A 15,494-nucleotide genomic window follows, 5' to 3' on the forward strand; every position below is an offset into this window, starting at 1 on the left:
CAAGTCAAAGCATAATTAACAACACTTCGTTACTGAATTCACATGCAGTAGGGAGGAAGGCTAGACTGGTGAGCAGACCTGCGCACACACACACACACACACACACACACACACACACACACACACACACACACACACACACACACACCTGCTCAGGCCCTGGCAGACTGCGCTGAGAATGCGCTGCAGATGCTGCAGGCCGCTGCCTCTTCTCTTCAGACCGTCCAGGTCTTGACCGAGGTCCCCACGCAGATACTCTCCCAGCATGCAAACCACCTCTGACGCCACACTGCAACACAGACACAGCCAGCTCAGGCACAGCCTTGCGTTCCACTCCCTCGCCACCACAGCAGCTGACACGGGATCAGATATGGGCACGCATCTGGCGCGCATCTGGCACGCATCTGGCACGCATCTGGCACGCATCTGGCGCGCATCTGGCACGCATCTGGCACGCATCTGGCGCACATCTGATGCCACTTCTGTTCCCATGTCAGCCCCTACAGCTTTTAGTCTAAAATATTCAGTATAGTCAGCTGGGATCTGGAGACTGTTATGACATTTATGACAGTGAAGTGGATAACAAACAGGTGGATGGATGACTTGAATATTCAAACTGCTGTGTTCTAACTCCCTCTCCAATTTAGTTTCCACCAACACTTCCACACACCAGAGCATAGTATCTGGAGAGTTAGGATGACAACATCCCAGTTCTGGGTCCCAACTAACCCCTGGGGTTCATCACTAGGACATATTAAGACTGCTGTGTTAGCCAGATAACAGTCATGACCTGGGAACCCCCAAGCTGGAAAACTGAGATTAGTTAAGTGCCACTACAGCTTTTAGTCTAAAATATTCAGTTTAATAATTTGAGTCTTCTTTGTTACATACTCCAAGATGTCTCCCATTGTAAATAATGCACATGTACCAGTACTGATGTTAATGTTGCGTTAGAATGGCATTCTTCCAGCGGTACCTGGGGGTGGTGATGTCCTGTAGCCGCTGGAGCAGCAGCTGCTGGGGTGTCGGGGTAGCTGGGGCTGGAGGAACTGCAGGGGGCGCCATAGAGCCAGGAGAGGGGCCACTCATGGGCTTCTCATCATCACCATCTGTGTGAGATAGACCCCCAAAACACCCCGTTACAAATGGGTGTTAGCCTCCTTGCTAGCACACCCATGTCTGAGACTGGGGGTTCAAGTCCAGGGCAAGAGCTTCTCACAACGCAGGTTACAACAACAAACAACAACAACAAGTCTGCAGGCCAAGTACTTGGTAAATTACGGAGTTCAACAGTCCCATGTTTCAGGCATCATCTTCTACCAGACAAGGTTTGAAATTGGGAAATATTCATTATGGCAGGGCTACAAGTATCAATGATATCACAACAACATTGTGCATCTCCTCCATGCCATTATCATATACAAGCCTTGCTACCACACTACCAAGGCCTCTGCTACAGACCCTGTGTATGCCCTAAGTTATAGAGGCATTCATTCATGCTTGATTGTCTCCATGTCAGCAAATAATGCATTCAAATCAGTTGTAACATCAATCCATGTCTTCTTCTCTGTCCAAAGCCTACCTATACCAAATAAAGCATGTTTTTGAGTGCCCACTTTGATGAATATATCAGCATTTTCAGCATTATTTTGCCACTGTTTTAATAGTCATTGAGAAACACATTTACAGGAACGCTGACAACACAGTCATGATCAAAAGGAGCAATTAAATGAAACGAGAGCCATTTATGGTCACTTCAGGGTGGAGATACAACATGTCTGGAGAAACAACATGTCTGAGCACAAGCAGAGACATAAACCCAAACTCCATAAAACACCAGTTTTACAGGCTGTTTTTCGTCTGCAATGCTATTATGCAGTTTTTGTTTGTGTGTGTGTGTGTGTGTGTGTGTGTGTGTGTGCGGAAGGCCCACCTGAGCTCTCCTCCACTGGTTCTACTTCAGGGCCCACTGGGTAGAGAAGGGGGGTGACCAAGCCTTTGTGAGGCTGCTGGTACCCCGACACCAGGTCACTCAGGGTCCGGAAGCAGTTCACCTGCACTCCCTGGGTCGTCTACAGAGAAAACACAGAGGGAGAGAAAGAGAGTTATATAGTTATCTTTACAGTTAAGGTATTCAGCGGATGTTTTTGTCCAAAGCGACTATAAAACGTTTATAAAAACAATTCAAATTTTAGGCAATAAGCAGAATGCATTTAAATTCATAAAACAACATTAAGCATCATATTAAAGTCAAAACTTAAATTATATTAACAATAATAATAATTTTAAAACTATGATTATATTTATAAAGTATGCCTCTAACAAATTAACTAAGTAGACAAATGGAGGCAACTGCTGTTTTTAGATTAGCTGTGGTTTAGAGTTTAACACGGTTTTAAACGTAACTTTTTTAAGCCCCACTTCAACCACAGCTCAGGTTTAGGTTAAACTCAGTTGCTGTGCCATCAACTGCCACTAGAGGTCGTTTTTGTGCATTTTATCTTAAACCTGGTGCGAATGTATACATTGTATACAACTTGGATATTCTCAGATTATAAAGTCATAAATTTGCAAGAATAAAATCTCACAAATAAACGGAAAAAAAAGCCTCAAATATTCTCTGAGATTATAACGTCATACATTTGTGAGAAAAAAGAAAGAGGAACATTTTTTAAGGAAAAACAAGGACAAATATTGTTTCTGTCCAAGAACCACTTCACTTCACTTTGCTGGATCAGTCGCACCACAGACATGGGTAAGCAGGAAATGCCACATATTAGCCTTATACATTACATATACCCGTGAAGAGAGAACCTTATTTAGAGGGTGGGTGAAGAGAGAACCTTAGTTAGAGGTGGGGGGGGGTGAAGAGAGAACCTTAGTTAGAGATTGGGTGAAGACAGAAGCTGCAAGCTGTGTTTGGGTGTTGGCTCACTGAAACATATTCTGTCTGGCCGTAAAACTAGCCTGACCTAGGGTTGCTACACGTGGAGACACAATCGAGTTTTAAAATCCTCTTTGTGTTTGTTTGAGAGTTGAAGTCAACTCTTTTTCAGTTAATAACAGGGACAGTAGAATTTCTTTTGTGCGAGAGGGGCAGAAAAGTGGACACCAGGCATGTACAAACCATGTACAAACAGTACTGGCAAATGGGGCAAAGTGCGGGATTGGAGAGCGCTGGCTGATGTTGGAAGACAACTTTGAAGTTCCACAGTGTATTGTTGTGACTGTTGCTATGAGACCAGACATGGTGTTGCATTCTAAGTGTGAGTGCATCGTTCTCTTTCTTAAGTTTACAATTCCCTTTGAAGATGCGATTGAGGAAACCTTTAAAAGCAAGAAGCTAAAGTATGCAAAACTGGTAGCGGATGCGAGGGAACGAGGTTGGCAAGCACACACAAGACCAGTAGGGATAGGTGCTAGAGGCCACACACACACACACACACACACACACACACACACACACACACACACACACACACACACACACACACACACACACACACACACACACACACACACACAAGACCAGTAGGGATAGTTGCTAGAGGCTTTGTAGCTAAAATCAACCACCACACTTCTGTTGGATTTGGGTTTTTGGGACAGTCGATGGAGCTTTAAAGGAGTTGTCTGAAGCTGCTGAAAAAGCGAGCCAGTGGTTGTGGCTGAGGCACTCACAGACTACTCGGGGGCATGAATGATCCTGAACTATCACTGACATATGAGAAATCTTATTGAGGTGTATCCTGAGGTGTATCTGTTATAGTCTATGGTAGTGGCATGTGTCCTAACCCATCGTGAGTATGGAAGGAGGTGGCTCTGGGATACCAGACTCCACTATTGAGCCTTCTAGAGGTGTTGTGGGCCTAATTCAACTAAACATTGATGAAGGAAGATACCAGCTTGAAAACCCCAGTGAAATGCTCACGAAGGCAGCTTTGTTGTTGTTGTTGTTGTTGCTGCTGCTCAGGTTCATGTTGAACATGTTCATGTTGTGTTTAGCAATTGTGGGCTACAGACAAAGTATGTTGTACTGCGAAGAAGGGCCTTTATGGATCCTGGGTACAACATGTGGCTCATGCAGCGGCTGTCGCCAGCAAGTTGAGCATTGTTGTTGTATCCTGTTCAGGGTCTATGGCTGGGCAGTTGTTATATTGGTTAGGTTAGGTTGTTGGGTATGAGTACTTGTGTGTGACAGTGAGAGGATTGGCCAGTGGGGAGTCCCCAACCAATAGCACAAGGAATTTAAACTAATATATAACTAAAATAGCCTACAAGCTACATTAACCTCAGCTACACTGAAAGGATTGCAGTTTGTTTATTGCAGTATTTGGCTTCTTACACTTGACTGGATGAAGTTGTCAAATCATCGGTGCACACTATGCATCTAACGTCATCACAAACAGAGCCGAACACTCACTCACTCCCCAAAATCCAGTGCTGTTTCGCACTGTGTGGAGGAAGTTTCCCTGATCCACTCACTCAGTCTGGATCAGCGAATCTGAGTCTGCTATGTTCTATGCTGTGTACAAAGATCTGCTGATTCACTCAGTCAGTATAATAATCTGGATCAGCGATTTTTGCATCCCCTGAGGAAAACGATGACTTGTGGTGGCAACCACCTCCTTATGTCTGTGATAAGTTATGGAACCTCTGGCAGCTACTTGCTAAAGGCTAGGCAGATAGACTAGGCCGGTTATGTTGGAATGAGATTGTACAAGTTTTGAAGAGAGTAGTGAGTGGTGCGATGTATCGTTTTAATTTGTGTATGTCGCCTGGCGTTAGCAGCGGGTTAATGAGAGAGGCCGACTCGGTACTGCCAAGGTTAGTAAAAGGTTCCGTAACATTTTTCTCGAGTGAGTCAAGACTCACACATCACTAGTATCAGCTGAACCCAAGCTTTTTCTACACAGCAATCATGCTCAACTTCGTGCACAGCTGTGTGTTAAACTCCAAAACGTCCAGTTTAGTAGTAGTAGGCTACAGTGCAGCTAAGTTGTCCAAATGCTAACTGACAAAGCAACTGCCCCATGCTTTTTAAAAAGGTGAGTTTTTCAATGCTTTTTGAATGTAGCAAGGCTGTCACTGGGACAGACACAGCACGAGTTCAGCAAAGCAGGAGACTAAGAAGCAAAAGCACTATTTTCTTCGCTCACAGATCTAGATTACCAAGAACCTCTAACATGCAAATGTAACTTCCCCAAAGTTATTTGTGAATTATGTCTAGTGGGCCGTGTACAAGGTCTTAAGTTGACAAGTTCCATCACCCTTTGCATTTTCTTTTATGTCACTGACTGAGATAGCGTGCAAAACAGTTTATCTCAAACAGAAGAAAGAACTCCCTCTGTCGTCTTCCCTTTTCCCATTCCTTGCATTTGCATGAACTTTTCTTAATATTACTCATTTTGTTCTGGGCTCTTTTGGATCCTACCTAAGTATGCAAAAAGAACCAGGAATGGAACTCACAGCCATTTGGCTGAAAATAAAAGCCACTTCCTGAGATGTTTCCACTTGGAGCAGCCATCACTTCCTCCAGTTTACAGGTGAGGTATGATTAAAGGTTTAGTCTAAGAGGTAGTTTATCTCGGCAGACGGGAGCACAAACTGAATTAAACGCAGCAGGCTTCAAAGGGCCACAGAGGTTTACTGGGCACCCACAGGCTGCACTCACCGGTCCCAGCGGAATCTTTAAATGGGCCCCGTGCTCTCAGAATGAAATAATCACATCACAGAACACTCCAGACAAATTAGATTACGCCGGTGTTCAAGAGGCATGTTGCCCAGCTAGGTTTAGATTAAAGCACATCGACACCACACTAATCAAGGATCGCGAATAGAAGAATATGAAGCACCTGAACTCATGACATTCATTCACCCCTCAAAATAATAAGTGGAAATTCTGTGAACGAAAGAAATAGTTTCTTATATGTGAGCTTTAAAAAAAGACACAGATATGTGTTTCAGGGAGGGATACATCAGTACTTATTGAGTAATCTCACAACAGCTGAGCACAGCCCAAGCCAGCCTAGAGAACAGCGTTGTCCTAAGGGGCTGACGTCACAGACACCCACATCCTGCCCACTTTCGGTGCCCAGTGCCCAGTGCCAACACGCGGAGGGCTCCAGGCTGTCCTGCCCATTGCGAGCTGACGCTGATGCCAACGAGGGCCAAATATGCCAGACAGACTCACGCATTCAATTAGTCACTCACACATGCACACCAATGCCCACACACTTACTCTTGATAATGGCAACTGAGTACAAACACAGAACCCTTGACCTCAATAAGCTGTACACCAATCACTGAATTCAAAGCAATCACAAAAGCAAGGAAAAACACACATAGTTACCACAAGCACAGCTTGTCTAACAGATAACTAACAGATAACACACAAGCAGATGGACACACACACACACACACGCGCACACACACACACACACGGACACACACACACAGACACACACACACACACACACAATCCACAGGGCAACAAAAAAATAGCTCATTTCCTGTGGGTCCTTTTTTAGAAACCTGTGTTTTCATTGCTGGGTAAAAAGAAACCATTTTGGCAGATGAAATCCAACTGCACTGCCAAGGAATCCTCAAATAGCAGTATGGCTTTTTGTCTTCCCTGAGTGCCCTTGAAAAACGATTAAAAGAATGGAAAGAGAGACAGAATAAGAAAAGGGAGGCCAGTTCAGTTTGATGACAAAATGGCTACTTTCTTCCCTCACAGATCAAGAATAACGAGAACCTCTTTATAGACGAATGAAAGTTATTTGTGAACTATGTCTAGTGGGCCGTGCATAAGATCCTGAGCATTTTGTTTTGTGTCACTGACTGTAACGGTATGCAAAACAGTCAAAGAGACATGAGAACTTCCTCCGTTATCTTCCTGTTACCCTATTCCTCAAAAGATCTCTCTCTCTCTCTCTCTCTCTCTCTCTCTCTCTCTCTCTCTCTCTCTCTCTCTCTCTCTCTCTCTCTCTCTCTCTGACGGTGTATGGTCAGACATTGTTAAAGCACAAGTATGACAGTTTTTACTGCTATTTGAGGTATCTTTTTGTAGGTAACTAGGATTTTGCATCCTCTGATTCATTTTGATGAATCATGTGATGGACAGATAAACATGTGCCGTTCTCACTAGCTGCCTAGACTATTCACTGTGTAGTTGTGTGCTAGTGTGAGTTGGAAACCTTTCTAAACTATAAGCTTTTATAAAACAAAAAGTGTCAAAGAATATCGCCACGACACATGAGTTCGAAAGCCAGATAACGTTTATTGATGCCAGCTGTGCAGATGTTGGTGTTTGTCAGGCAAATCTCGTGGCTTTTAGCTAGTTAGCTCACTAGTCTTAAGACAAAAAACTCCGTACTGCTGCTTTAAGGAATGTGTCTGCTGGTTTGTGGCCAGTGTTTAATGTTGTTATTGTGGCTTTTCCCTTTTCTTTTCCTATGTTTGGCTATTAAAGACCAGGCGCTGTGTCCTCTTTAAAGAAACAGCCCGCTGATACTGTGTGTACCGCACACATCAACCCTGACCCACATACGCACTTACTCGTTGCACTGTAAAAAAAAAAAATACTGCACCGCTTCAAAGTATGTGAGCCCTAATGCATATACATAAACATGTGTACATATGAACAATGCACACAAATACATACATGGAAATGAAAGCTGAACTGCTTGAACTGAAGTGTTCTGTTAACCAGCCCATACTCAGGCGAATGCACGCATACACACATGCACGCATGCACGCACGCACAAACACACACTTAACCAATGGTTGGCTCACCCTGTGGGCAGAGGAGGAATTTGTGTGAAACACACAATTTAGCCTCTGTTTGGCTGATGTCACTCTCCAAGCACGTGGACCCATGGTTGAGATACTAGCTAAACCAAACGCTGTCGCATTTGTTACAGGCCACTCAAAGTGCAAACAACTGAGCTTCTCTGTGTCTCTTGCAGCTGGTCAAAAGTTTCACTGACTTTTTTTTTGTCAAAGAGTAGAAGCTAAAGAACGGTCATGTTGTCTCTGCAGTTGCAGATTAAAGTTGGGCTGGTAGTTAATAGCCAGCACTCAAAACAATGTAAAATGCACTATAATGGTTGAAAAATCATAGACCATCAAACTTCCTGGCAGGAAGCTGCCTGCCACGATTCTTAGGTGTAGACTGGATAACACACCTCAGTGACTCTGAAGGCTTTGAAAAATGGCATGCCTGTGTCTTCTGGTATTGTAGTGCTTGGAGCTTGGGCTTCAATAGAAAACCTCTCTACATTTACTAAGATGAGCAAGTGTCAGTGTTTGCGTGTGTGTGAGTGTGTGTGTGTGTTTGCGTGTGTGTGTGTGTGTGTGTTTCACCTGAACAGCCAATAGTCCCTCGGCATCAGGGAGGATACGATAAGTATGGACATGTCGCTGGAACCTGCAAACAGAAATTCAAGATAAAAACATAATCACAACAGGTCTGTGGACGTCACCTCTACATTATGATATAGGGCTTTAACCTCTGCAGACTTTACCAGTTACACATACGACCTGAATCAGTAGGATGAGACATGACATATGATGAAGCTAATTATACTGATGAAGCAGAGAGCACACACACACACACACACACACACACACACACACACACACACACACTAATCTATGCTTGTGTGTACCTATACAGTCATTCATTCATACCATTTCAATTGCCTGTACATGCTACAAGAGTCTCAGGTTTAAGGACCCAAAGTCCTCTGGTTCTCCATTTCTTTAGCCATCTGAAAAGCCAGTCTGGGAAAGAAAAGAAAGGAAAGGAAACAGACAGAGAGAGAGAGAGAGAGAGGGGGGAGAAGCAGCGTGAGCTGAAGGGCTCAGTCCTCAGGAATGCATCTGGCTTAGGGCTGCTGTGCAGAGGCAGCAGTGTGGTTGCTGGCGCTCGACCCCTCCAACAGGGGCCCCCGGGAGGTCATGGGGGAGTAGGGCTGGGGGGGGGATGCAAACCAACATTAGAGGGGAGACTCTGAGACCTGAGGTCCCTCATCCCCGAGGCGGGGCAGATATGGCTGTTCCCTCATCCCGAGGCAGGGCAGATATGGCTGTTCCCTCATCCCCGAGAAAGGGCAGATAGGGCTGTTCCCTCATCCCCGAGGCGGGGCAGATATGGCTGTTCCCTCATCCCCGAGGCAGGGCAGGTAGGGATGTTCCCTCATCCCCGAGGCGGGGCAGATAGGGCTGTGGGACCAAGTTGGCTCCCGATGCCCCAGGGGCCTGCTGAAGCCATCTACGCTCGAGAGAACTGATCTCAGTTCCCTGGGGCCACGGCAGTGCAACAGACATGCTGAGAGAGTCCTCCCATATTTAAAAATACCTAAAGCAACCTCTGCCCTTTGGTCAGTACAGTGGAGATGAGAGGTTGTCGTAGTAACGAGTCATGCTGAGAAGTGGTCAAGGCTGGTGGTTTACATGCAAGCAGCTGAAGGAGAAGGCAGCAGGTGAAAGAGTGGTCATTTGTGTTTCGAATCAAGAATTACAACAAGACAGTCACAGTAGCAGGAAGACCAGCCGATGAAGATGAAGAGTAGAGTCTAAATGAAGATTGCAGTCGAAAGGGAACATCGGTGACCCACAGAGACATTTCAAACATCATCTTGGCAAGTATCAACTCAACTTCAAATGAAGTTTGCGGTCAGTCTTTACCTTCGGCCTCTAATTAAAACATCTAACTGTGAGCAGGTGAGATCTTAGAGAGGCTAAACTGAAAGAACAAGTGGGAAGGTTTCTCCCTTCCCCAGTAAAAATAACCTGCAGCAGAAGTATAGCAGAACCAGCTGGCGAGGTCCCTGCTGGCCGGACACTGAGTGCGGAGTGCTAAGGGTGTATGTGTGTGTGTGTGTGTGTGTGTGTGTGTGTGCGTGTGCGGCCGACTACTTCAGAAGGCAGTGTTTACTCACAGCAGACACAGGGCGTAGGCTCCCGGCACGGACTCGCTGTCCCGCACCAAGAAGCTGCCGTCGCGCCCGGCCCGAGCCAGCAGGTCCTCCGCCAGCACGCGGCTGATGTCCCGGTGATACCACGCTGCTGTTGTCATGGCGACTCAACACCGGGATATGTTCCGCCACACACGCCCAGGTCTGTTTGGTCTCCCTCGAGGCACTGGTCCGACCGGTCGCAGTCCGGCAGAGTAATCCAAGAGTGTGACGGAAAGATCAAGAACGCACGCGTCACACACGGTCCGTCCACACACACCTCTCTCATGGTCTCACTGCCCACTGCACGCGGACACCTGTATGCCTTTCGTGTGCGAGCACGTGTTAGAGAGAGAACAGTTTCCTCATCACAACTTCATCAAAGCAGAAGACAGAAGAGTTTAAAAAAAAAAAAGCCTTGCTGAAACTCGCTGCAGGCATTCTCAGGTCCTGCAGGGCTAACTGTAGAAAGTGTCCTCCCGCCTACACACATGTATTTGCATGGGCACCGGAGGCATCCAGCAGGGGTCGGGTCTGGAGGAAGGAAGGAAGGAAGCTCTTCTGGGATCCGGGGCCCACGCGGAGACCAGCAGGTGTGGCCCACGGGCAGCTCATGGTGAAGGGAGGCCAAAACAGCACCCCTAAGGACAGTCACAAGCACCCCTAATGACCGTCACAGTGCCTTGAGCCACACACACACACACACACACACACACAGACAGACAAAAGCACTTATTGTCCCCAGGCGGCGCCGCCCCCCACCCCCCAAGGGAGCATGCAAAGTGATGTCGAGAAAAAAGGAACTGAGCACGTCGAGCGAGACCAGAAGCACCTCCGGTTGTAGACTCCAGTGGCACGAAGCAGAGCGGTGGAGCCGGGAACAAAAACCACAGAATTCAAATGTTTTTCCAGCCACTTGGCCTTCAGCGCTGAAAGGGAACACCCGCCTCCCCCCCCCACACACACACACACATCCAAACTGCCCCTCTCTGGGTTCAACTGATGACTGCTGTTCACGGCAAAGCCACTCTCGGATGGTGATGGTGGGGGTTTTTTCGAGGTGCGATGCGGTTCGGAGACAGCCTCGTCCCCTTCAGCGTGACATCCCTCCCGTCGTCAGAGTGTCGTCATGGTGAGGCATGGCTACCTCTGTTGACTGGCCTTGAAAAGCTACGGGAAAAACAGAGGAAGTGACTCGTCGCTCCAGATGTTCGAGACAGAGACCGAGAGAGAAAGAGAGGGTGTGTGAGAGAGAGAGAGAGAGAGAGACAGAGAGAGAGGGGGGGGGGGGGGGGGGGGGGGCGGGAAATGACGAGTGAGTGTGTGTTAAAGAAATACAGAGAAAGAGAGAGAGAGGGAGACAGAGGGAGAGAGGCAAAGAGAGTGAGCAAGTGGGAGGGGTAGAAAACAAGGCGAGCCGGCGGACGAAATTCCTCTTGGTGACTTCACTGCTTCATCAGGGCCGTCAGTGGGGCCCCAGTGCTCCCTCTCCTCCAGCCAGTCTGCCTGACTTTCACAAACACTGAAGATTCGCTCGCAGACACAAACACTATTGCAAGTGCAGATGGAACATTCCTTCTCTCCTACTCTCTCTCTCTCTTTCCTTTCCCACTTACTTGCCAGTGGTTTTCTCTTGTGCTTGCTTGGCTCTTTTTGCTCTCGCCTCACTGGTTGGCCTCTCTCACACACACACACACACACACACACTCTCTCTGAAAAGTGAGTGGAGCGACCTCCTCCATATGGATATGATCATGCCCCCCACTTTTTACGTCTCTGTTTTGTCCTCCCATACACCCCGCCTCCTCCTCCTACTTCTTCTTCCCTTCCCTTCTTTTCTCTCTTCAGAAAGTTCTGTTGCTCTGCGGCTTGCCTGGCTTTGACTTAGCCATGTTGCCTCACACGACTCAGCACACACACACACACACACACCCACACACCCACACACACACACAGACGTAAATACACTAGACCCTCAACCTCTGACATTTCACTCATTGTGTGGCTGCTAGCCGCCCCCCTCAGTTGCTGTTTCCATTCCTGTCTCTTTATAGGACTCTGAAGCCTCCTTGCCCGCCGCCCTGTTGTTTTTCTGCCTCTGTAATGGTAACACATCAGAGAGGGCGACATGAGGGAACCCATCGGACCAGATCCCCTGCGCAACAGACAGCGCTGCTGGTCTCTTTCTGTGACTCTCTAGCGCCCCTCCCTGGCCAAATCTGGAAAGGGGTGACAGATGGAAATTTCAGTGACACCAGAGACGTGAGATTTGACCGAGTTTTAAACAAAGGATATGGAGGACAGTCAAAATACCTCTGGGGTTTAATTATGAGGCTTGATGGCTTCACTGGCCTTGTGTGGCCATGTTTACTTAGCACTACCTTCATTAATGGTCACTGCTGTTTAATCTAATAAGACAGCCATCCGCAGATATATCTGGACTTCAGTCTGTCATTGCTTCTCAATGTAAACCCTTAACAGCACCACATGTTGTTGTATTGCACAATGTTCTCATGCAGAGTGTACAATGCTTATAAAGTATTTTATGTTATCATTTATAATTTATACATATATTACCAGTATTAACAAGTAAAAGGAAAAATAAATAAAAAACTATACCACTATATTTAACATAAGTGGAGTGGCAAATCTGATAATGCTTAAAACCATATGCCTCGTTGGTTTATCTTTTGATTTTGATCAAATCACAGCGTCCCAATATGGCCTTTTAATCAGTCACCAGTTTCACAAATGTAAACACACACCTCAACCGTTCAGGTCATCTACAGTTTCTACAGGTTCTGCTCAAACAGTCTAGTTCTTTCCACTGTACTAGATGGTCATTTGTCTGTCTGATGTAACAAAGTAACAAAAACACATCATTGTGTCCATTTGTTCATTACGTCATCAAAGCAGTCATTTCAATCAGGTTCCCAATAAGCTTCTGTCCAAACAGTCCAAGGCTAACTGTATCATTAGCATCAAGTCCTGGTAACATTGCAGCACTTGAGCTAACAAAAGGCACCTCATGATCAGTCGATGAAAACTGGATCTGAGTAGAATCATCTCAACTTGCATGGTTCTCAGGCCCCTCTGAACGAGCCTACTTAAGAGGATTAATGACAATAAATATTTACCTCTCTCCTGTCGGGAGAGAGGCCCTGTAGGTCTGAGGTGAGGTAATGAAAGCATGTGATGTGTGGCAAAGAAGGCATGAAATAGCTGACTAAGCCCTCTCAAAGATAGACTCACCTTATGTAATACACTCTGGACTAATACATTGTTAGAGTAACACATAAGAATAGCAGACATACAGACAGAGACACACACAGACACACAGACACAGACACAGACACACACACACAGCCCATAATTTCAAAGATACATTTCATCTATTAGAATTTACATTGTTTTAGATTGGATTGAAGATCAGCTGGAGAGAACTGGGGACTGTGGATGCAAACTGCAGTGGATCAGAATCAGAATTAGGTTTTATTCAGGATCAGGATTCATTGTTAGAGCCACTTCTGATATCCTCCCAACTCCGCAGAACCTCACGTTAGTGGGAGGGTGAAGTCGTAAGCTGCAAGTGATGCACAGGTGTTGGCTCATTAAAACATACTGGGCTATATTTACGAAGGGTGTTTAACCTAAGGCTTAGACGTTGATCAGGAAAAAGCAGGCTAAACATAGTTTGTATGTGCACAACTAAACGACGGTGATTAGTGTCATTTCTTAATCACGTATAACTTTGCAAATCACACAATGAGTTCAAAATCAATCACCTGCTGCATCGGCAATCATTCTATTGGCTGAGCCACACTTGTGTATGTAGGCTAGGCGGCTGTTGAGATGTCACCAACATGCCCGAAAAGAAACGGAGTGCAAATTTCACTTTAGAAATTTTATAATTTCATTATTTATAAATGTTATAATAAAGGTTCAGAAGACAGAACATTTTTGGGGGGGAAATTCTACATTGCGTTTTTTGTTGTTGTACATTTTTGTCATCAAACTGCTCCTATCAATGAGACCTGTGTGACATGTGTTGTATTCTGAGTTGTATTCAGCACCTTGTTTACTTTGTTGAGTTAACGACTCACTTTGAGGATGCGATTAAGGCAACCTTTGAAATTTAACGGAAGATGCTGAAGAGTGAACGAGGAAGGCAAGCACACACAAGACCAGTGGAGATAGGAGATTGGTCACTCTTTGGGATTTTTCAACCTGGGCTCTATTTTTAGAAATATTTGGGTGAAAATACTTCCGAGGGACAAAAACAATCAAAACCAGTCCAGTATTGAGTTAGAACTCTAAAACCGGCAACCGCAAAAAAACGGCTATAAAATGGAATCCTATGGAGCAAGCACAAAGTAAGTAAGTAAGTCAAAGTAGCCGCTTGTTTTAGCCACTGACAGGCTCATACATGTTATCATAAGGGTCTGACAACTTGAAAAGGATCCCTACAGAGATACACCTGCATCTGTTTACCTCAATAGCTGTAAAGAAACTAGAAAATGTATAGTCAGTGATTTACTCTTCTCTTCTTCCAGTCTCTGACGTAGCATCCAATTCAGTGCCTGAGGTCGACTGGCCTACCATGTGGTGCTGGAGTGGGCACTCAAAGAAGAGTGCCTCCCTTCGATAATCAACTACAGGCACTGACTGGGGCATAGTTTGGCAGATCTTGTAGATGTTGGCATACCTGCATTAACAGAGCATGGGTATAGCTGACGAAATGTGTCCTAACCCATCGAGAGTATGGAGGGGGGTGGATCTAGGACGGCAAACACCACTGTTGAGCCTTTCCGTCGTCGTTCCGAGTTGTTGGCATGATTCAATGAAACACTAACAAAGGAAGGTGCCTACTTGATAACCCTAGTGAAACACTTACGGATGCATCTTTGTTGTTGTTGTTGTTGTTGTTAAGTAGCAGTATGATGGTTGTAGTGGAACCTGTTGTGTTATAATACCCATGCTCGTCACTCAAGTTGTTGGATGTGGGTACTTGCATGTGTCAGTGACAGGTTTGGCCGCTGTGGGAAGTCCGCAACGTACAATACAAAGAATTTAACAATTTGTGCTATGTATATGTATTGTTGTTGTTGTCGTTCGCCTTCTCACTCCATAGTGGAGCATAGGCCGGCCATCGATAACGAGTTTCCACCAGATTTGGTATCCACTTGCTCTCGATGTTTCAGTAATCCGGTAAATCCTGAGCGAGGGATTGGGCCACCCAGCAACTTCATCCTGCATTGAGATGTAGATTCCTGGAAGTTCCTATTAATAATCTCAGATCAGACGCCTGCTATCAGAATGAGATATAAATAGCAGCATAAATCTTGCTGTGAACTTCTGAGTTTTTGTAAGCCATGATACTGGTGCAAGGTGTCAGTATCCTGTGTGGGTGAATGTTGGTTGATCAGGGAGTTTACTGATTGGTTGGCTGCACTTACTGCTACAAAAGGGTTTCCCTTAATCCTCAATTCTTTGACCATCAACTCCAAACTGGCAACCCTCTCCTGAGTAACAGTG

At 45.8% G+C, this 15,494-nt stretch overlaps 2 protein-coding genes across 5 annotated transcripts in view; one reads left to right on the forward strand and one right to left on the reverse strand.

Moving 5' to 3' along the window:
- inppl1b (inositol polyphosphate phosphatase-like 1b) overlaps positions 1–11,222 on the reverse strand; it is a 25,521-nt gene extending 14,299 nt beyond the window's left edge. For both annotated transcript variants that reach the window (XM_031587475.2, XM_031587476.2), the window contains exons 1-5: positions 9,945–11,222; positions 8,365–8,428; positions 1,934–2,072; positions 977–1,109; positions 149–289 (exon numbers count right to left, since the gene is read on the reverse strand). In XM_031587475.2, coding sequence (XP_031443335.1) covers positions 149–289; positions 977–1,109; positions 1,934–2,072; positions 8,365–8,428; positions 9,945–10,081 — 614 coding nt within the window. In that variant the 5' untranslated portion in view covers positions 10,082–11,222. The remainder of the gene's footprint in view (positions 1–148; positions 290–976; positions 1,110–1,933; positions 2,073–8,364; positions 8,429–9,944) is intronic.
- arr3b (arrestin 3b, retinal (X-arrestin)) overlaps positions 1–15,494 on the forward strand; it is a 43,492-nt gene that overhangs the window by 19,788 nt on the left and 8,210 nt on the right. The window lies entirely within an intron of this gene.

This window comes from Clupea harengus, chromosome 20 (assembly GCF_900700415.2).
Source record: "Clupea harengus chromosome 20, Ch_v2.0.2, whole genome shotgun sequence".
In the NCBI taxonomy this organism is placed as follows: Eukaryota; Metazoa; Chordata; class Actinopteri; order Clupeiformes; family Clupeidae; genus Clupea; species Clupea harengus.